Here is a 21,251-nt window from a genome sequence, read left to right on the forward strand (position 1 = left end):
CTGAAGTCCAATTCTGGAATTCTGCTTTCTACTTCTCAATGGATTCTTTTCTTGTTAACGAAGAAAACTGTCTTCCCATTGGCACAGTAACATTTATCAGGTTCCAAATAGTCAGCACTTGTATTTTTGAACAATACCTCTCCCAACCTGCTATACAAAATGGCAAACTGTTCCAGTTAAAGAACAGTAGGTGGTCGGAGGGTACAAAAAGACCTTTTAAAATGGAGAGTTTTTATTATAAAACTAAGAAGTGTCCTGCCACAAACAGTGAGCTTTCCAGAGGGGAGCAGGTGCTCCTGAGAGCAGGGACTCAGTCCCCAGTGCTCACATGGGGGTGTGTATGAATCAAGGCCACGAAAGGCCAGGAAAGCAGGGCCGCCCTCGCCCTCTGGGCTGGGGACAGAGGAGTGATCGTGAGCACCCATGGCTCCCGGCGCTGGGCTGTGCGCTCCTGAAGGAGCCACCCACCTTTCGGTTCACAGCCCCAGGAAATGCGTGGCAGTGTGTGTGTGAGTCAGGCAGACGGGGCTAAGCTCTGTCCCACATGCTCAGCAGGGCTCTCTGCTGAAGGCCAGGAGAGGGGTCTGGGAATTGTTAGCAGGGTTTTGTGGGGGCTGGTGGACTCTAAGATCTCAGGAAGCAGGAGGCGTCTTCCAAGGAGGCAGCAGAGACCAGGACCTCCCTGGCTTCGCCTTCCACCGGCGTCTGCCACCCCCGCCTCACCTGGGGCGGATGCCCCTGCAGTTTTCAGACTGACCACTGTAACTCTGATCTCACAGGTCCCTCACCACGCCTTCCCACACAGCCCAAAGGATTTGTAGTCTAGGAGACCAAAGGATTGTTTCATCAATAAATCAATTTATTTAAAAGAATATGTTACAATTAATTACACTAAGTGACATTACCAAACAATTTTAGAGTGGTTAGCTCTAGAACAAGGAATGAAAGAAACACTGTTAGCCATTATGTGTCTGTGTATTTTCTCTTCACATTTCTTAAATCACAAATAAAAAATACAAGATACTGCAGTGAAAATACAATTAGAGTTTCTCTCAAATAAATTAAAAGTGTGGATGGCCTGGGAAAAACCGAAGCCCAGCTCACTGGTGTAGAAGAGGGGCATGACGTAAAATTGCTGTCCAAGTTTAGCAGTTGGCCAAGGCCCCCACCCCGCACTACCCACCCCCGCCCCCGCTCCTGTCCCTCCCCACGCCCTCGCCTGCTCTGAGCAGGGAGCCGAAGCTGTGCTGCATGAATGAGGCCTGCTGTGTGTGCGCAGGGGTGGGCCACAAGGAGGGAGGCGGGGCTGGGGGGCAGGACTGGAAGACGGGCAGCTGCCTCTGTTCTCTCTCCTCCAGAGGGAGGCTAACGTGACCCAAGGAAGCTGGTAAAGGAGCTGCGCACGCAGGGCTCCCGACAGCCCCCACGCCAGCTACCTGCTGCTGAACGCAGCCCGGGAGCACGGTGGGAAGCAGGGGGCGGGAGGGGGGCATCCACACCCGGAGACTGGAGGCCACCCGGCAGCGGTCCCCCGCACACCTGCCTCCTAGGAGCCAGGCCCACAGGGAGACAGAGCCCTCCGGTGCTGCTCCAGGCACTGGGGGTGCAGCTGCGAGAGGGCATGAGCTGGAGCTGCTGGCCTGGGGAGAACTGGCCAGGTGTGAGGCTGCTGGGATAATCCAATTCCTCCCTGAGAGCTCTGTCCAGGCCTGGAAGCTGCCCTGAGAGCCTGGGCCTGGGGCAGGGGGAGGGCAGAAGAATGGAGTTGGAATAAAACTGTAAAGAGCATCGGGCCAGAGCATCGCCCGGGGGACTGCTCTGCAGGGGCAGCTTGCTCGGGGCTGTGTTTTCTCCTGATCTGTGAAAAGCTCTGGGCTTTTGCCACAGAGACTCCAGATGGGTGCGGAGGGACCGGGGAGACCCTGCTGGCTCTGCTGGGGAGAAGCTGTGGGCAGGGCAGTCCCCCTTTCCCAGGGACAAACTGCACAAGGAGACCGGGTAGAAGCCTCCCTGGGCAGAAGCCAGGACTAAAGAAGATAGCAGGGATCAGAGGACGGGGGTGGGGTGGGGGGAGAGAGCCACATGGAGCACTGTTTCATGCAAAGGGGGCTGCACCCCACGGACCACCACAGCTGCAAAGACCCCTGGGACGCTTGTTGTGGGTAGAAGAGAAGGGGCCGCCCCTTAGGGGCCCCCTGCTTCCCACTTCCTTACTGCAGCTGGGAGCTTTGTAGGTGGGCAGCCTCAAGTACCTGCTGTTCCTAAACAGAATCTGCCAAAAGGCCAGCTGCCTGCGCCACCCCCCCGCCCCGCCCCGAGGCCAGCATCATCCGTGCAGTCGCGTGGACTCTCAGGTTTGTTTGCTCCTCTCCCGCCAACGAGGAGTCGGGGGCTTAACTGCTGCGACTTTCACGGTTTCCACAAAGCTGGTGCCAAAAGCCTCTTTAGCATCTCGGAGTAGGAAATCAATATAATCTTCTTTTCAGGGTCCGTTGGCTCATTATTAAATTCATTTAAGCCAAAAGAAAGAATTGATTCTGTGTCGAAGTCTTCAAATAGTCTCACTGCAACTCTTAACACTCAGCACTCCGATGCCTCGCCCTCTGCAGAAGGGGTGCGGGGGAGGACATTCCCCGTGAGCCTGCGCTTCCCTGGGGCCAGTGTGGGGACAGAAACCTGGCCTCAGGACGATGTGCACAAGCAGGTCACAAACTACAAACTTCAACACCCCCCCCCCCCCCCAACGCTGCTCTGCAGAGTGGACCACAACCATAGCTGCCCTCCAGTTACACAGGCAAAAGATGCCGCCCCGGGTTGGGTGAGGGTTCTTTATAGAAGGCAGAGAAGGGGAAAGGCCAAGGGCCAAAGGTGTGTTTCAGCTGCACCTGAGCCGGGCTTAGTGCTCCCTGCACAGCCCGCAGCACTCAGGGGACGGGGTGCTGCCCTCGCCCAGCGGGCGCCGGCCTCTGCTTCTCTGGGCTCAGAGGCCGGCTGCAGGGTCAGATGAGAAGTGAGAAGCTCTTTGAGGGCCCTGAAGGTTTTCCTTCAGTCTCCTTGTAATTGAAAGTTGGAGACCCACCCTACATCAACCATGTTCCCACCGTTCCCTCCTGGGTCCTCCGCTGCCTTGGATGGGGCTACAGTTTGTTTGGCACAGAACATGGACTCACTCCAAGCTTCCTAAGGCCTTGAAGATATTATCAGATCCCTCCTCAACACTGCTGTCTCTGGAAGTCACAAAAATGGAATAGTTACAGGTGGTTACTGGTCAGGAATGGGGTAAGTAAAACCTTCTGTACATGGGCCTTCCTTCCTTTCCCCTGTGTAAGTCCAACCTTCGTGCCCAAGGTATCAGCGGTAACTCTGTGCCCTAACAGCACCCCTGCCGCAGAAAAGGCAGAGGAGTGGGAAATCGCCTCCGGGCCGAGGCACCGGCCTCCTGAGCCCACCTCCACTTCAGGCTGGGCCGGCTAAGGGGCGGCCCAGGGGCCTCTGGGAGGCAGGAAGGAGGTGCGCGCGCATGCGAGGCGGCTGGAGAGCCCCGAGGTGGGGAGAGGCGGCCTGGGAGGCGGCCGAGGGAGCATGCACAGCCTCCCTGCCACCCACAGCCACCTCTCTCCTCCCCAGCACCCCTTGCTCCTCAGACTCGGCGGCAACCCAAGGGCCAGAATCTGCGTGTGCTCGGTGCAGAGAACGGCGGGGAGACCCCGGCAGGTTGTAAACGTTTCGAGTCCTTCGTGAGGAGAGGTATTTTTCCCTGTAAATTTTTTTTTTCTTTTTAAAGTTTGTTTCAAAATAAAGAGAGAGCAAGAGAGAGAGAGGTCATGAATTCTAGTGAAGTGTGTAAAAACACAAGCTAAAAAAGGTACTGCCATCAATATGAAATTTAAAAAGAAATATATATATGTATATACGTGCAGCTAATTTATGTATATATAATTTTTACATACATACATATATATGTCTGAACAGTGCAAATGGATGAAGTTCATAGTTCCAGTTTTAAAAATATAGTACAAGGAGAGGCTGTCGGTGTGAGGCCCAGGTGGAAGAAAGAGCACCTGTGGCGAGTCGGCTGGGCTTCCTGCTTTTCCTGTCTGCACTCAGTGGACTCCCGGTACTGACCAACCTGCTGCTCTCTACCAGCTCACTTCCAAGATGGGAGATTCGGGGGGTATTAATGATATTTAGTGGAGGGCTTTGCAACGTAATGACTTCTTTCCTATTTCTCTTCTTTTGTGTTAATGGTTACTCTGTCTGCCTTGGGAGATGGTGGGGCAAGAGCGAAGGGAAGGGAAGGGGAGGGGATAAGGAGAGGCTAGGTGGCCACATCCCTCTGCTGTGACCTCGCCATCTGGAAAATGTTCTGAAAGGAAAAAAGAAGAAAGTTACTGGGAAGCCACATCTCCTCCCATCTGAGGACAACTCCTCAAAGAAACGCAAAGGGCACGACTGGATGACAGGATCTGGCTGGCCTCTTGCCCCCGGGGATCTTCCCACCTGAGGTCACAGCCCAGAGCTGGAAGGGACCCTGGACATCAATCACTTGGTATGGGCTTTCTGCTTTGCAGACGAGAAAACTGAGACCCCGGGAGGCCGACCTGCCCACCGGTATTACAGAGAGGAAGAGCTAAGAGGAAACCCAGATATAATTCCCACAGGCCAGTGTTCTTCGTACTCGATTACAAATATAAATTTTTATGTTCCTGACTTTGCCTCCTGATCCTCTGAACGATTTTCTCAGAGAGTAGGTAGCTAAGTACCCAGAATCTTCCAGATTCCAGCGTGGGCCCACACAGACAGCAACTTTCCCCCACGTCCACCTTCTGGGTTAGCCTAGGGAGCCCCTATCAGCTGCAGGACAGCTGCCCCCCGGGGAGGGCGATCTGATCAACAAGACAGACAGAGCAGGGTCCATGGTGCGTGAGAGATGGAGGAGCCTGCAGCCAATGCTCGCCCTCTGGGCGAGGCAGGAAGCCGGGCTCATGGCCCCTTCACCATCCAGAGCCCAGCCTCGCTGGAACCATGTCCTGGCTGACGGGGGGAACCAGTCTCTAACTAATAGTCCTGGAAAGACAGAGATGGAGGTAAGGGTCCCAGGTATTTGGCCGCAGCCTACACATTTTAAACAAATTGTAGAAAATGTGAAAGTAGAGAAGGATTTCTCAGAATTACCTCTTTCCTCCACTTGAGCTCGCAGAACACCCTCTCAAAGCACTCATGCATGTAATTGAACTGGAAAATAAGAACAGGCAGCCCCACTCACTGACTTCTCAAGACCAGGCACCACGGGGCAGCACCCTTGGACTCCTGCCCCCAGGACCCCCTCTTCCCAACAGTCTGGAGACCACGAAAGGCAGCCGGGCTTCATTTACTATTCTCTGGCTCCTCCTGGTGGCAACCGTGAGCCTCGCGGGATGTGACACTGACAGTCCTAGCGGGGCCTCCAGGAAAGACAGGTTGAACAGGGACTGCTGGCCACAGGCAGAGTCCAGACAACTGCTAACTGTGTCTTCACTTCCCCCAAGTGTGTTTCCCATCCCCCACTCACATATGGCGTGAAGATCTTAACCCATCGGGGCTTCTTCTCTCCTCGTGCATATTCAAAGCAGAAGGCCATTCCTTCTTCATCCGTATCCCACCGCTGCATCTCATCCCATTCGAATGCTATGACCTGGTTCTGGAGAGCCAACAACAGGACAGTGAGGTCTATGGCCTGGGGAGCTGGGCACACAAGAGAAACGGATGCAGGCGTCTGCAGCATCCCACGGGAAGGCTCGGGCAGAGGAAGGAACGTCCGGAAGCAGCCTGTAAGGCCGAGGACACTGAGCCGCTCCATGTGAACTCTTACCTCCAGCTGCCCCTCCTCGGTGCAGGCGTGCAGCTTAAAGTGCGTGATGCTGATGGCTGTGATGACGTGCCCCTTCCTCCTCGAGTCGCAGGCACAGTGGGGGAAGATGATCTCATTGTAGCCCTCACAAGTCCTTAGCATGTTGAGGTACTAGGAATGAAGGGGAGACAGTGTCACTGTGGACCTGGACCATGACGAAGAGCAGTTGAGGGGAGCGGGCACTGTGGCTCGGCAGGGTACGCTGCTGCCTGCGGGGCCGGCTCCCATGTCAGGGTGCCAGTTTCAGTCTCAGCTGCTCTGCTTCCAATCCAGCTCCCTGCTGATATGCCTGAGAGGGCGGCAAAACACGGCCCAAGTCCCTGGGCTCCCGCCACCCATGTGGGAGACTGGATGGAGTTGCTGGCTCCTGGCTTCAGCCTGGCCCAGCCCCAGCCATTGTGGCCATTTGGGAAGTGAACCAGCATACGAAGATTCCTCTTTGTCACTCTGCTTTTCGGATAAATAGATAAATCTTTTTCTTCTTCTTTTTTTTTTTTAAAGTGGTTGAGGTAGTACAAAGAGGTTGAAGGTACAAAGAGGATGCTCCCACAGTCTCACACCCATCCCTAAGCTGGAACAGGACTCTACGCAATGCTTTCCTTCCACTTCCAACTTGCACTTTCATACTTCAGATCCTCTTTGTCCACTTAAAAAAAGATGCCGGGGCAGGCATCTGGCTTAGCGGCTGAGACACTGGTTGGGATATTCAGGCATCTGAGCGCCTGGATTTGATAACTGGCTCCTCTCCTGACCCTGCGTCCTAACGCAGACCCTGCGCAGGCAGCAGGGATGGCTCCGGTGATTGTTCCCTGCTGCCCACTGAGAGACCTGCTTAAGTTCCTGGCTCCCAGCTTTTCAAGCCTTTGGAGAGTGGACCAATGGAGGGAAGTACTGTCTGTTTAGCAAATAAAATGAACAGCTAAAAATATTTTAAATACACAAGAGACAACAACCAAGACTCAGAGGGCTAGGAGGAAACCCAGGATGTTATTTAATCTGGTCTAGTGTCACTGGGCCCGAGGAGTGGGAATCTCATCTACCTTTTTCATTTCTCTAACCCAAGGTTATAGTGATTGATCTCGTGATGATGGGCAAGCTGTCAAAATCTCACGCTGATACAATGCCAAAGCCGAAAGAGACTTTTAAAAACTAATCATTTCACAGAAACCTAGAGGAAGGCGAGACTACTCGTGATCACAGGTGATAAGGGGCGCAGCCTGGACCACAGCCTCACCTCATTTCCAGGCCTCTGCTCCTTTCACTGTCACCAGCTAGTCCCCACAGCAGCCCCGCTGTCCCGGGGGTCTCCAGGGTCTCCAGGATATTTCTCTTTCTCTTTAAAAGCACCCGGGGCAACACGAGGAGGCACACCTGACTGTCCCAGGTACGAGAGGCAAGTGCCATCCTATGTCCCTGCACCACTGAGGCCCACGCAGCCAGCTCTCTGACCATCCTCCTCCACACTAAACACTGGCCTCTCTTTCGTTCAAGTTGGTACTTCTGAGCTGAGAGGGGATGGAGTGAAAGAAGATGAAGGGGAGGAGAGTAGAGGAGAAACAGGGAAAGGACAGTTGGAGGGGCTGGGGATGCAGATCCATGGACTAGGAGCTGGCTTCCTCTCCGGCACAGACCAGGGCATGCTGGCACCGGGCGCAGAGCCCTGGGGAGAGGATAACAGCACGTCACTGCCGCTGGTTTCAACCAGATGGACAGGGAACCAAGAACACACAGGGCACGCTGCCTTCTGCCTGCCCGTGAGAGGAGGAAGGGCACAGGCACAAAAAGGACATGCGGCGACCTGTGGCTCAGCTACCAGTGACTGGCACTCTCGACCGCTGCCGCTGTAACCAGGGCCGAGTGTGAGGGCTCTGCGGCGCAGAGGGGGGAGCATTGTAATACAGCTCCTTGCCTTGATTTGCATTTCTGCTAAGGTAAAGTGATAGCAACTATGAAGACAAAAAATCGTAACAGGGTAGCAAGAACACGGGACAGGGCCAGCTATCAATTTAGAGGACAATTCTTCAGTCACAGCAGTTTCTTCTCTCACTTTACCCTCCGCTGGTTCACTCCCGCAATGGCCAGAGCTGTGCCCATCCGAAGCCAGGAGCCAGGAGCTCCTTCCCAGTCTCCCATGCAGGTGCAGGGGCCCAAGGACTTGGGCCATCTTCTACTGCTTTCCCAGGCCACAGCAGAGAGCTGGATCGGAAGTGGAACAGCTGGGACTCGAACCTGGGCCCATGTGGAATGCCAGCATTGCAGGAGGAGGCTTTACTCCCTATGCCACAGCACTGCCCCCCGCCCCTTTTTAAAAAGGATTTTATTTATTTGAGAGGCAGAAAGACACAGAGAAAAACATCTCCCATCTGCTGGTTCGCTTCCTCCCTAAATGGCAACAACAGCCAGGGCTGTGCTGGGCTAAAGCCTGGAGCTAGGCAGACAACCCAGGTCTCCCAGAGGGGGTGGCAGGAACCTAACTGCTGCCTCCCAGGGTCTGCAGGAAGTTGGAATTAGGAGTTGGAGCTGGGAAGTGGACCCAGGCACTGATGTAGGATTCAGGCATCTTTTTTTTCCTCCCTTTTTTAATTTTTTAATTTATCTGAAAGAGAGATATAGCAAGTGAGAAACAGAGACCAATATCTCCCATATGCTGGTTTACTTCCCCAATGCCCATAATAGCCAGGGCTGAGTCAGGCTGAAGCCAGGAGCTGGGGACTCAGTCTCCCACAGAGGTGCAGGGACTCAAGTACTGAAGTCAGCACCCACTGTCTCCCAGGACGCGCGTTACCAGGAAGCAGGATTGGAAGTGCAGTGGGGACTGGAACCCAGGCTCTCTGATATTTAATACAGGTGACTGCTGAGCCAAACACCTGCCCTGGGACTCCAGCTCCTTCACTGCTGTCTTTTTTTTTTTTTTTTTGACAGGCAGAGTGGACAGTGAGAGAGAGAGACAGAGAGAAAGGTCTTCCTTTGCCGTTGGTTTACCCTCCAATGGCCGCCAGGGCCGGCGCACTGCGGCCAGCGCACCGCGCTGATCCGAAGCCAGGAGCCAGGTGCTTCTCCTGGTCTCCCATGGGGTGCAGGGCCCAAGCACTTGGGCCATCCTCCACTGCACTCCTTGGCCACAGCAGAGAGCTGGCCTGGAAGAGGGGCAACCGGGACAGAATCCGGCACCCCGACTGGGACTAGAACCCGGTGTGCCGGCGCCGCAAGGCAGAGGATTAGCCTATTGAGCCGCGGCGCCAGCCTCACTGCTGTCTTAACCACTAGGCTAAAAGTCCTCTCCTCCACTTTGCCTTTTTGGAAGTCTCTATCCTACTATCGGTGATAAATGTGAACGCTGATTAGTCTGCTATTGGCACTATTACCAAAAGAACTCCCTGACTGCTGTGCTTTGCTGATTATGACAGGGGTGGGTGAGAGAACAGGGGAGAACTCCCCTGGGATTGTAGTAAGCAGCCGAACTTGGGTCAGAGAGCAACACACAGAGCAATGGGGAAGCGAATGGGTCCAGACCACCCAGGGCTCGAATCCTGACCCCATCACTCCCTAACCATGCAGCTCTGGGCAAGTTACTTGAACTCAGGCAAATCACTTAGTCACAGGAGCCCACTTTCCCTTCTGTAAAATGGGGAATAACAGGTAACACCTCTACTCCAGTGTTACTTGTGAGCGTTAAATACACTGAGCATGGTACTCAGTACATAATCAGGCATTTGATAAATGACAGCTAAAAACAAAACAAAAACCAATTTCTTAAACCTCCATTATCCTCAGCAAGAATGCTCAACCATTTTCTCCCTCAAGAACGCCTCGTGGGGGCTGGTGCTGTGGTTCAGCAAGTTAGGCTGCTGCTTGCCATGCCGGCATCCCTATCGGAGAACAGGTTGGAGCCCTGGCTGCTCCACTTCTGATCCAGCTCCCTGCTAATGTGCCAGGGAAAGCAGAAGATGGGACCCTGTCACCCACCCAGGAGATCAGATGGGAGTCAGCCATTGCAGCCACGCAGGGAATAAACCAGTGGATGGAAGATATCTCTGTCTGTCTATTACTCTACCTGTCAAATAAAGAAAACAAAAATCTTAAAAAAAAAATGAATGCCCTGTGAAAACATGCATCTGGAAGCCACGTTTTCAAACCTCCAGGGGAAAAACAGCTGCCGAGTGAGAGAGGAACCACGAGCGCTGCCGGTGCTGGTTCACGGGTACCCGGGGCTGACTGCACTGCTCTTTCATGTTCTTCACGGGGCGGAAGACTTAGATTTCCACATCAGAATGCTCAAAGAAGAGTGTCCCATGCCCGGGCCTGCGCTCGCAGCACACGTCACCCTCCTAACATAGCCGGTGGAAGCAGCAATTCTGCTCAGAGCGTTTCAGACCCCTGAGACCTAAGGTGGTGTACACACAGCTTCCTTCTGCAATAGGCGTTACCATTTTCCAACCAACAATCTCTGCCACATTCCTAACTGGGAGCCTCCCTGCATAGCAGGCGGAGGAGGGCAAGGATTAGGGAAAAGATCAGCAGAGACACGGGGTCCTGCACACTGTGGAGTCCCTCTGTGACCCTGAGGGAGCTGTGTCCCCTGAGAGCCTCCCTCCTGCCAACTGGAAAGAAAGGACACTGCTGCCACAGCCTCTCCCCGATGCCGGAAGAAACCCTCAGGGGAGCCTCACAGACGTGGTGCAGATCCCACTCCCAGGGCCTGGTTCCGCTCGGACAAGCCTTGTGACCTTGACTCCTCCCAGACTCCACCGCTCCTTTGTGAAGTGGGGACAATTCTCGCAGGGTTGTTGGAGGAGACAGGAATCACAGAGGGTATTTAGATCAGGCCCCGCTCCTCTCTCCGCTCTGAACCAAGGCTGGCTTATCTCTTCATATTCCAGAAGGTAGTTCTTGAAAGCGAAAGACCTCTAGGGAACTCCTTAAAGGTGGAAATTCTACAAACCACCCGCGGGAAGCCCGGGGCCATCAAGTCTCACTGGGAGACTTAAGGTTTTCAGAAATTCTCAGGTTGGGATATATTACATTCCTGGGGTTTGTAAGAAATACAATTTTACATAAATCCAAAATTTTCTAAAGAAAGAGGACCTATTACTTTCAAACATATTTATGCTAACACATCTAAAACAGGTTACCCTGCCCATTCTCCTCACATGAAGCTCTGAGTAGTTAAATGTGTAACTGGAATTATCTTCCTTGATTCCCGTACTACTTAGATGGTGGCCCCTTTAAGCCAGAGAGGAAGGGGACGGTAGGGGACATTTCATAGATGTTTAGTATGCAGCAGGTCAGGAGGATACAGAAATGGGGGGGGGGGGTTATTAACGCAGGGACTGAGAACCTAACAGAGCAGAACACTCTGGGTGAACAGGTCAAGGTCCACCCTGAGGACCGCTGTTCTCCCAAACAACCACGGGTCAAACCAGTTCTACAACAGAAACAAGGGCTGGAGAGGAACCTGGGAAGCCAGCGCCCCTCAACCCAAGTGTGGCGACTTTGAACCACCACCAGAGTGCTTTGTGAAAACAAAGACCCCTACGTTGTAGCTCACATTCCCCAAGACTCCAGCTCGTGGGGTAAGCAGCTTCACAATGAATCCTGGGCAGCACTGTGGCGTAGTGGGTAAAGCCGCCACCTGCAGTGCTGGCATCCCATATGGGCACCAGTTGCTCTACTTCCAATCCAGCTCTCTGCTATGGCTTGGGAAAGCAGAAGAAGATGGCCCAAGTGCTTGGGCCCCTGCACTCACATGGAAGACCTGGAAAAGCTCCAGGCTCCTGGCTTCGGATCGGCCCAGCTCCAGCTGTTGAAGCTATTTTGGGAGTGACCCAGTGCATGGAAGACTTTTCTATCTGTCCCTCCCTCTCTGTCTGGAACTCTGCCTCTCAAGTAAATAAAATAAAATCTTTTTTTTTTTTAAAGATATAAACATGACTGTAAAAGTGATTTTATAGTAAACTTCTGTGCTTATTCAATTCAGATTTCCTGTATTTTCCCACAGAACAACCCCAAACGATTTTTCTAGCACCTGCACCGTGCCTGGTACACATCTGGTGCTCTCTCTCAGTACATTCATATGTAACTGAAACTGGAGCACTCCACATGCAAAGGAACAATGCGTATTCCACAGTGGTATTACCAGAAGCCCTTCTGAAATTACTGTGACTTCTGTTATATTCTCAGGAACAGGAAGACTATGACTTTGACAAAAGCAAAGCACTACAATAGAGGTTGATGGTCCTTCAGTAATTGGCCCTTTTCACCAAAAGGGTGGAAATATACTGATCAGAATCATGCATTAATATATAGGTGTACTTCAAAGAATTTGTGAAAAAATGGAATTAAAAGATAAGCTTGAGGCAGGTTTTTGGTACAGTGGTTAAGACACCACTTGACACCTGCATCCCATATCATAGCACCTGGGTTCATGTCCCGGCTCCGTTGCTGATTCCAGCATCCTGCCGAGGCATACCATGACAGGCAGCAGTGACGGCTCAAGTATCTGAGTCCCTGTCACCCACAGACGTAGTCCAACCCACATTGAGTTCTTGGCTTCTGGCTTTGGCCTGGCCCAGCCCTGGCTGTTGTGGGCATTTGGGAAAAGAACCAGCAGTTCTATCTGTCTCTGTTCTTGTCCCTCTCTGCCTTTCAAATAAATAAGAACTTTAACATATTTAAAGGATGTTTATTTTGATGCAGAAAAACCCTGAAACTCATGCATAGTTTTTTTTTTTTTTTTTTGACAGGCAGAGTGGACAGTGAGAGAGAGAGAGACAGAGAGAAAGGTCTTCCTTTTGCCGCTGGTTCACCCTCCAATGGCCGCCGCGGCCGGCGCGCTGCGGCCGGCGCACCGTGCTGATCCGATGGCAAGAGCCAGGAGCCAGGTGCTTTTCCTGGTCTCCCATGGGGTGCAGGGCCCAAACACCTGGGCCATCCTCCACTGCACTCCCTGGCCACAGCAGAGGGCTGGCCTGGAAGAGGGGCAACCGGGACAGAATCCGGCGCCCCTACCGGGACTAGAACCCGGTGTGCCGGCGCCGCTAGGCGGAGGATTAGCCTAGTGAGCCGCGGCGCCGGCCTCATGCATAGTTTTTTTGTAATATGCATTTTCATGAACTTTGTGAAGATCCTGCTGGTGCATGGATTTCAAAATTCTTAGCAGCAACATAAACTTTCCTTTCTTTTTTAAAGAATTAATTTATTGGAAAAGTAAAGTGAGAGAGAGAGAGAGAGAGAGAGAGAGAGAGAGAGATGTAGATCAAAAAATCTGCCTTCTACTGGCTCACTCCCCAAATGGTCGCAGCAGCCAGGCATAGGCCATGCCACAGCAGCAGCCTGGAACTCCATCTGCCTCTCCCATATATGTGGCAGGGGCCCAAGTATTTGAATCATCTTCTGCTACTTTCCCAGGTGTGCTAGTGGGACTGGAAGCAGAGCAGCTGGGATTCAAATTGGTGTTCTAATATGGAATGCCAGTGTTGTAAGCAATAATGCCATAATGCCAGGCCTGCCCCCTGCTTTTTATTTTATTTTTTTTTAAGATTTATTCATTTTATTTGAAAGGAACAGTAACATACATAGAGAGGGAGAGACAGAGAGAAAGCACTCCCGTCCACTGGTTCACTCTGCAAAGGGCCACAACAGCCAGGCCTGGGCCAGAAAGAAGCCAGGAGCCAGGAATTCCATCCGGGTCTCTCATGTGGATGGCAGGGGCCCAAGTACTTGGGCCATCATCTGCTACCTTCCCAGGTACCCTAGTAGGAAGCTGGATGGGAAGTGGAATAGCTGGGACTCAAACTGGCATCTGATATAGGATGCCAATTTTGTAAGCGGAGGCTTAACCCACTGAGCCACAACCCCAACCCCCTAAATTCTTTCTCTTTTTAAAGATCTATTTATTTATTTATTTGAAAGGCAGAGCATCAGAGAAAAAGAGGGAAAGACACATACATACACACAGGTATCTTCCATCCACTGGTTCACTCTCCAAATGGCATAACAGTCAGGGCAGGGCAGGGCAGGCCAAAACCAGCAGCCAAGAGCTTTATCCGGATCTCCAATGTGGGTGCAGGGCCCCAACCACTTGGGTTACCTTCTGCTACTTTCCCAGGTACATTGGCAGGGAGCTGATTGGAAGTGGAACAGCCAGGACTAGAACCAATGCTCTGGTATGGGATCTTGGACAAGTGGCAGCTTAACTGGATGAGCCACAATGCTGGTCTCCTAAACTTCTTTTAATTCCATTTTCCACCAACTTACATAGAAGAAAATGCCATTATCTTATAGCACAGGTAAGCCACATTTGAAAATTCTATATCACATGCAGTAAAATTCCCTTAGCCAAAATTCTGAAAAGACTTAGCTGTACTTAATTAATTTTTGCATTTTCTATTTTAGCCCGCTGGTGTGCAGCACATTGGTGAGATGGATCTCTGATCTTCAGCAATTTTCCAAGGCAAAGAGATTTGTTATTATATTTTTAATCACATAAGTAATAAAATAACTATCCTAGCTGGATGTAAGATCCCAGGATAAGTTCAATGGTTGACTTGTTTACATTCTTATCCCAACTCAATTAATTGAAATAGAAAAACATTTTCTCATTAAAAAGTACATGGAAGGGACAAAAGAATTCAAGTGAGCTATCAGAATCCTTACCAATGCAATTATCATCTTGTATGAAATCATGAAAAATTATAATTGCAAAATTTCAATTACATGTGAATCTATACTAATACTAATACTAAGAGGGAAATTTCCAAAATGACATTTTACTAATGAAAATTTTTCTTTCTTTTTCTTTTTTTTTTTTTAAGTTTATCTATTTATTTGAAAGGCAGAGTTATAAAGAGGGAGAGGCAGAGGCAGAAAGAGAAAAGTCTTCCCACCTCTGGCTCACTCCCCAAATGGCTGCCAATGGCCAGGGCTGGCCCAGACTGAAGCCAGGAGCCAGGAGCTTCATTTGGGTCTTCCACGTGGGTGCGAGGGCCCAAGCACTTGGGCCATCTTCCACTGCTTTCCCAGGCCATTAGCACAAACTGGATTGGAATACAGCAGCTGGGACTTGAACCAGTGCTCATATGGGATGCCAGCACTGCAGGTGGCAGCTTACCCCATTATGCCACAGCACCAGCCCCCACAAATGAGTTTTTACAGTGATCTTTATTAATTTTATTTTTGGCAACTTCCATTCCTGTATTTATGGAAAATACAAATTGAAAATTAGTTTTTATTGTTAAAGATTTATTTTATTAATTTGAAAGGCAGAGTTACAGAGAGAGAGAGAGGGAGAGAGAGAGAGAAAGAGAGAGATTGATCTTCCAACCTCCACAAATGGCTACAATGGCCAGGGCTGGGCCAGGCAGAAGCCAGGAGCCAGGAGCTGCATCCGGGTCTCCCAAGTGGGTGCAGGGGTCCAAGCACTTGGACCATCTTCTGCTGCTTTCCCAAGTGCATTAGCAAGGAGCTGGACTGGAAGTAGAGCAGCCAGGACTCAACTGGTGCTCACATGGGATGCCAGCATTGTAGGTGGTGCCTTAACCAGCTATACCACAACGCCAGCCCCTAACTTTATTTTTTAAACTTTTCTTTTTATTTGAAAGGCAGAGTGACAGAGAGCGAGACAGTGAGAGAGCGAGCGAGCGAGAGAGAGAGAGAGATCTACTGTATGCTGGTTCACTCCCAATGGCTGCAACAGCCAGGTCTGGACCAGGCTATGTCAGGAGTCAGGAACTTCATCCTGATCTCCCACATGGGTAGCAGAGATCCAAGAATTCAGGTCATCTTCCTCTGCCTTCCCAGGTGAACTAGCGGGAAGCTCGATCAGAAGTAGAGTAGCTGGGACCTAAACAGGCACTCTAACACACATAGGATGCCAATGTCACAAGTGGAGGCTTGAACCACTGAGCCAATGCCGGCACCTGAAGATTAGTTTTAACACATTCAAGGCATGTTCTAGGTAGCCGCAGACAACATAAATTCCTGGGATGAAGAAGATACTCTGCCTGTGCTGTCCAACACGGCAGCCACCAGCCACATGTGTGGCTTAGTACTTGAAATATGGCTGGTATAACTGAAGAACTCACCTACTTTAAATGAGTTTAAATGGCCTCATGAGGGTATTGGCTATCAGCAGCACAGGTTTCGATACTATATTACCCACGAGCACTGCTGAGCATAACTGTTGAAGCAACTTCAGACCTGAAGTTGTAAATACAAATGCCATTGCTGTTGTTAAATCACAACAATTCTACAGCAACCATTTAGTTTCTAACGTCAAAATCCAAATATCAGCTCTTACATAGTCATATCTTCATTATAACATAATGTTTTGCATATCTTTTTTTTTTTTTTTAACAGGCAGAGTGGACAGTGAGAGAGAGACAGAGAGAAAGGTCTTCCTTTTGCCGTTGGTTCACCCTCCAATGGCCACCGCGGCCGGCGCGCTGCGGCCGGCACACCGCGCTGATCTGAAGCCAAGAACCAGGTACTTATCCTGGTCTCCCATGCGGGTGCAGGGCCCAAGCACTTGGATCATCCTCCACTGCACTCCCGGGCCACAGCAGAGAGCTGGCCTGGAAGACAGGCAACCGGGACAGAATCTGGTGCCCCGACCAGGACTAGAACCCGGTGTGCTGGCGCCGCTAGGCAGAGGATTAGCCTATTGAGCCGTGGCGCCGGCCTTTTGCATATCTTTTATTTTAGCACTTCTTTATAAAAAAGAAAACTGTTCTGTTAGTGGTAAAATTACACGCCTCCGTATACTAGTCTACGAGCTCTCTATAACAAATTGGGGAGCTCCGGGGCTTTTGTGTCAAGGTCTACAGTCCTCCTTTTTTATTAGTAAGCCACGGACCAGGGTGAAATACCTTCCAAAGATGCCTCAACAACAGGCTTAGGCAGTAAAAGTGGGCATTCGCTAAAGGTAGGTTTTGGGGACAGAAACTTACCATGACCATTTTCCTTTGTTCATACAGCTTCTGTAACTGGTAGGACTTTTCCTCTGCTTTGATGTAACCTTTCTTCACATCATCGACAGCCTGTCACCAATACAAAGAACAAGAAGAAGGGAATGTAAAAATTATTGTCAAGCACATTCTTGACAAAAATAAAGACACAGGTGCATTTTCAGAAACACTCCACCCACTCGGACCAGCAGCAGCAGCAGTGAACTCTGCAACTCGGGTGTATTTCCTGGGGTGAGGAGTGTCTGACCTGTTCTCAAGGGCTGTTCTAGGTATGTCAGGGTTCTGGTCTCGTGTTCAGAGACTTGAATGCTGGTTAATTTATACATCTGCGAACAATTAAAGAGCACTGAAAGACAGCATATACTATTGTCTAAAAGGTAACAGTGAAGTAGCACAATGTAGGGTGTAGACAGTAAGCGATATATGCTGTCAGAACAGGGTCTCTGCTAATTATGGGTGTCAGGGAAGCATTAGGTGAACCCCTGAGGACAGGCCGAGTAAGAGAACAGCAAGCTGAAGTCAGGAAACAGGAATGGGGGAGGGTGGCAAGTGCTGTGGCATAGTGGGTTAAGGTGCTGCCTGGGACACTGGTCCCCCACTGCTTCCAATCCAGCCCCCTGCTAATGCACCTGCAAGGCAGTGGATGATGGCCCAAGTACCTGGGTTTCCGCCACCTGTGTGGGAGACCTGGATGGGGTTCCTGGCTCCTGACTTTGGCCTGGCCCAGCCCCAGCTGTTGGGGACATTTGGGGAGTGAACCAGAGGATGGAAGATTCTGATCCCCTCCCCTAATCCATTCCTGTGTGCGTGTGTGCGTGTGTATGTGTGTGTGTGACTCTGCCTTTCAAATAAATAACTGAAAAAAGAAAGACAGTGCTGGATAGGTGGGTAAGAACAGATCATGAAGAATTCTAAAAAGCAAGCACAGGAATTTAAAGTAACATAGCAAGGAGCTAAAATAAGCAATAAAAGTTGTTTTCATAAATAAAGATAGTTTTGTGTCTGAATGCCAAATAAACTAAGCTGAAGAGAGAATGAAGTTGGGAGATCAATGATGCTGTGGTACTTTAAGTTAGAAATAACTTCCCTTGGTCTTTTTTTTTTTTTTTTTTCATTTTTTTTTTTTTGACAGGCAGAGTGGACAATGAGAGAGAGAGACAGAGAGAAAGGTCTTCCTTTGCCGTTGGTTCACCCTCCAATGGCCGCCGCGGCGGGCGCGCTGCGGCCGGCGCACCGCGCTGATCCGATGGCAGGAGCCAGGAGCCAGGTGCTTTTCCTGGTCTCCCATGGGGTGCAGGGCCCAAGCACCTGGGCCATCCTCCACTGCACTCCCTGGCCACAGCAGAGAGCTGGCCTGGAAGAGGGGCAACCGGGACAGAATCCAGCGCCCCAACCGGGACTAGAACCCGGTGTGCCGGCGCCGCTAGGCGGAGGATTAGCCTAGTGAGCCGCGGCGCCGGCCCGCTTGGTCTTTTTTTAAAAAATATTTTATTTATTTGAAAAGCAGAGACAGAAAGAAGCAGAGATCTCCCATCCTCTGGTTCATCCCCTAAATGTCCACAATAGCGAGGTCTGGACCAGCTCAAAGCCAGGACCAGGAACTCAGTCTGGGTCCCACATGGGTGTCAGGGACAAGTACTTGAGCCATCATCTGCTACCTTCCAGGGTGGGCATTACCAAGAAGTTGGAATTGGGAGCAGAGCCTAAAGGCAAACCCAGGCACCTCAACACGCGATGCAGGCATCCCAAACAATAGCTTAACTACAATGCCAAAAGCTGGCCTCAATTTCCCATCGTCTTTTTTTTTTTTTAGCAAACTTTTATTTAATAAATATAAATTTCCAAAGTACAACTTTTGGATTATAGCAGTTTTCCCCCTCATAACCACCCTCCCACTCTCAAACCATCTCATCTCTTACTCCCTCTCCCATCCCATTCTTCATTAAGATTCATTTTTTAATTATCTTTATATACAGAAGACCAACTTATTATATACTAAGTAAAGATTTCAACAGTTTGCACCCACACAGACACACAAAGTATAAAGTACTGTTTGAATACTAGTTTTACCATTAATTCGCATAGTACAACACAGTAAAGACAGAGATCCTACTTGGGGAGTAAGTACACATTGACTCCTGTTGTTAACAATCAATGCTTTTATTTATGATGTCAGTGATCACCCGAGGCTCTTGTCATGAGCTGTCAAGGCTATGGAAGCCTCTTGAGTTCACAAACTCTGACCTTATTTAGACAAGGCCATAATCAAAGTGGAAGTTCTCTCCTCCCCTCAGAGAAAGGTACCTTCTTCTTTGTCCCATCGTCTTTTAAGGGAAACTAGCTGGCTAACAGAATGTGTTCGGGATTGAAGTAAAGAGACAGTTCCACTTCCACCTCTGTCACCTCCCACGATGCACCTGAGTAAGTGACTGAAGCCTTCTCCCTACTCTGAAAAACAGGAAAAATTCTCATCTCGTAGATGGGCAACAAAAGGAGCTAATGTTAGGAGCTGTGTAAAGCACACACAGTCAGTGGTATCACTCAGCTGCTACATTCTTCCAAGAATCACATCAGGATATCTGTGTCCTGCCGGGGGCTGCCTGAGGAATAGTTCACAGGGCGGAAGCTCACTTCAGCACGGCAGTTGCGTTGGCAGTTGTGTTCACGGAGAACTGCTGTGCAACGTGCTGAAGAGGAAGGCCAACACCCAGCTACTTATCACCAGTACACTGAGCTGCTCCGGGCAACTTTAAACCAGCCGCGAACAGCCAGGGCAGAGGTACAGTGGGGGAGCTAAACAAACACGCTCTCTGCAGTTTCCCATGCAACTTGAAACTGTTAGGTAGCTTGGGAAAAGGGTTTTACAATTCTTTTTCTGATGACCAATAAAAATAGCATGTTTGTGTTTTGCTCACCCAGAACTGGGTCTGAGTCATAACATACTTGAATATTTGATGGACATTTTCCTAGGACAGAGGTGGGTTTCAGGGATTATCTAGTAACGCTTTTTTTTTTTAAGATTTATTTTTTCATTCATTCATTCATTCATTCCAAAAGCAGATTTACAGAGAGAGAGAGAGAGAGACCGACCTTCCATCCACTGGCTCACTCCCCAAAATGCCACAAAGGCTGGGGCAGTCAGGACAAACTTAGGTACCGAGAACTCCATCTGAGTCTCCCACATGGGTGCAGGGGCCCAGGCACTTGGCCATCCTCTGCAGCCTTCCCAGGTGCATTACCGGGGAGCTGGATCGCTGCAGAGCAGCTGGGACTACAGCTGGCGCTCATGAGGGATACTGGCATAGCAGGTGGTGGCTAAACCTCCTGCACCACACAACAGCCCCAGACTCCAGCAACTCTAAATGAATTCTTTTTCATGTGCAACAGTAACAATGTACTCTTTTCTTTTAAATGGAAAAAAATCTACTGGGGGTGGGGTGAGAGAGCTGGTGTTTCTACTGACTGGTTCACTCCCTGAATACTTGGAAAGGCTGGGGCCAGAGCTTGAGCCAGGAGCTGGGAATGTAATCCAGGTCTCCCATGTACCCACCTACTTCAGCCATCACCACTGCCTCCCAGGGCCTGCATTAACAGGACGCTGGGGCCAGCAGCCAGAGCCACAAATCAAATCTAGGTACTCGGATGAGGGATACAGGAATGTTACCTTCTAGGCCGAAGGCCCATTCCTGCTGTTTCATTTCTCATTAAGATTACATGGCTTGATAAAGTATCATTATGCTAGAAGTCTTTTTTCCTTAATTAACTTTTTTTATTAAAGCAGATGTGCTCATTTAAAAAACAAACAGTACTAAAAGGCTCCTAATGTGCAAACTGTTGATTTAACAACAACAACAACAAAAGGCTCCTAATAAAAAAAGTGTCTTGATCCCAGAGCTTTATTCCACAAAGGCTACTGCTTCAAAGCACTCCAGTTTTTAAAGATATTCCTTCCATAATTCTAAATGTCATGCTTATACTGATAAATCCTGACTTATCACTGTTGACTTGCTGTGTTAAAAAAATCCTGCTAAGCTTCCTTGTACCACTGACTTCCTCTTTCTCCCACAACCTATCAATACAAATATTAAACCAACACTCAGTAATTATTTTTTTTAAAAGACTTATTTATTTATTTGAGAGGCAAAGTTACAGAGAGAGGTCTTCCATCTGCTGGTTCAGTCCTCAAATGGCCACAATGGCTGGAGCTGGGTCGATCTGAAGCCAGGAGCCAGGAGCTTCCTCCAGGTCTCCCACATGGGTGCCGGGGCCCATGGATTTGGGCCATCTTCTACTGCTTTCCCAGGCCATCAGAGAAGTGGATCAGAAGTGGATTAGCCCTTACTTAATGTATACTAAGCTGATCTTCTGTATATTAAGATAATCGAAATGAATCTTGA

The 21,251-nt window shown here is 50.1% G+C and overlaps 1 protein-coding gene across 4 annotated transcripts in view; it reads right to left on the bottom strand.

Annotated features, from left to right (window-relative positions):
- Positions 1-838: 838 nt before the first annotated feature.
- The window catches only part of SNX27 (sorting nexin 27), an 86,430-nt gene continuing 66,017 nt past the window's right edge, over positions 839-21,251 (bottom strand). For all 4 annotated transcript variants that reach the window (XM_008264446.5, XM_051857298.3, XM_008264447.5 and 1 more), the window contains 5 exons: positions 16,837-16,926; positions 5,852-6,001; positions 5,552-5,680; positions 5,176-5,235; positions 839-4,366 (listed from right to left, as the gene is read on the bottom strand). In XM_008264446.5, coding sequence (XP_008262668.1) covers positions 4,319-4,366; positions 5,176-5,235; positions 5,552-5,680; positions 5,852-6,001; positions 16,837-16,926 — 477 coding nt within the window. In that variant the 3' untranslated portion in view covers positions 839-4,318. The remainder of the gene's footprint in view (positions 4,367-5,175; positions 5,236-5,551; positions 5,681-5,851; positions 6,002-16,836; positions 16,927-21,251) is intronic.

The sequence above is a fragment of the Oryctolagus cuniculus genome, chromosome 7 (genome assembly GCF_051225735.1).
Source record: "Oryctolagus cuniculus isolate XC-2025 breed Fujian yellow rabbit chromosome 7, ASM5122573v1, whole genome shotgun sequence".
Classification (NCBI taxonomy): domain Eukaryota; kingdom Metazoa; phylum Chordata; class Mammalia; order Lagomorpha; family Leporidae; genus Oryctolagus; species Oryctolagus cuniculus.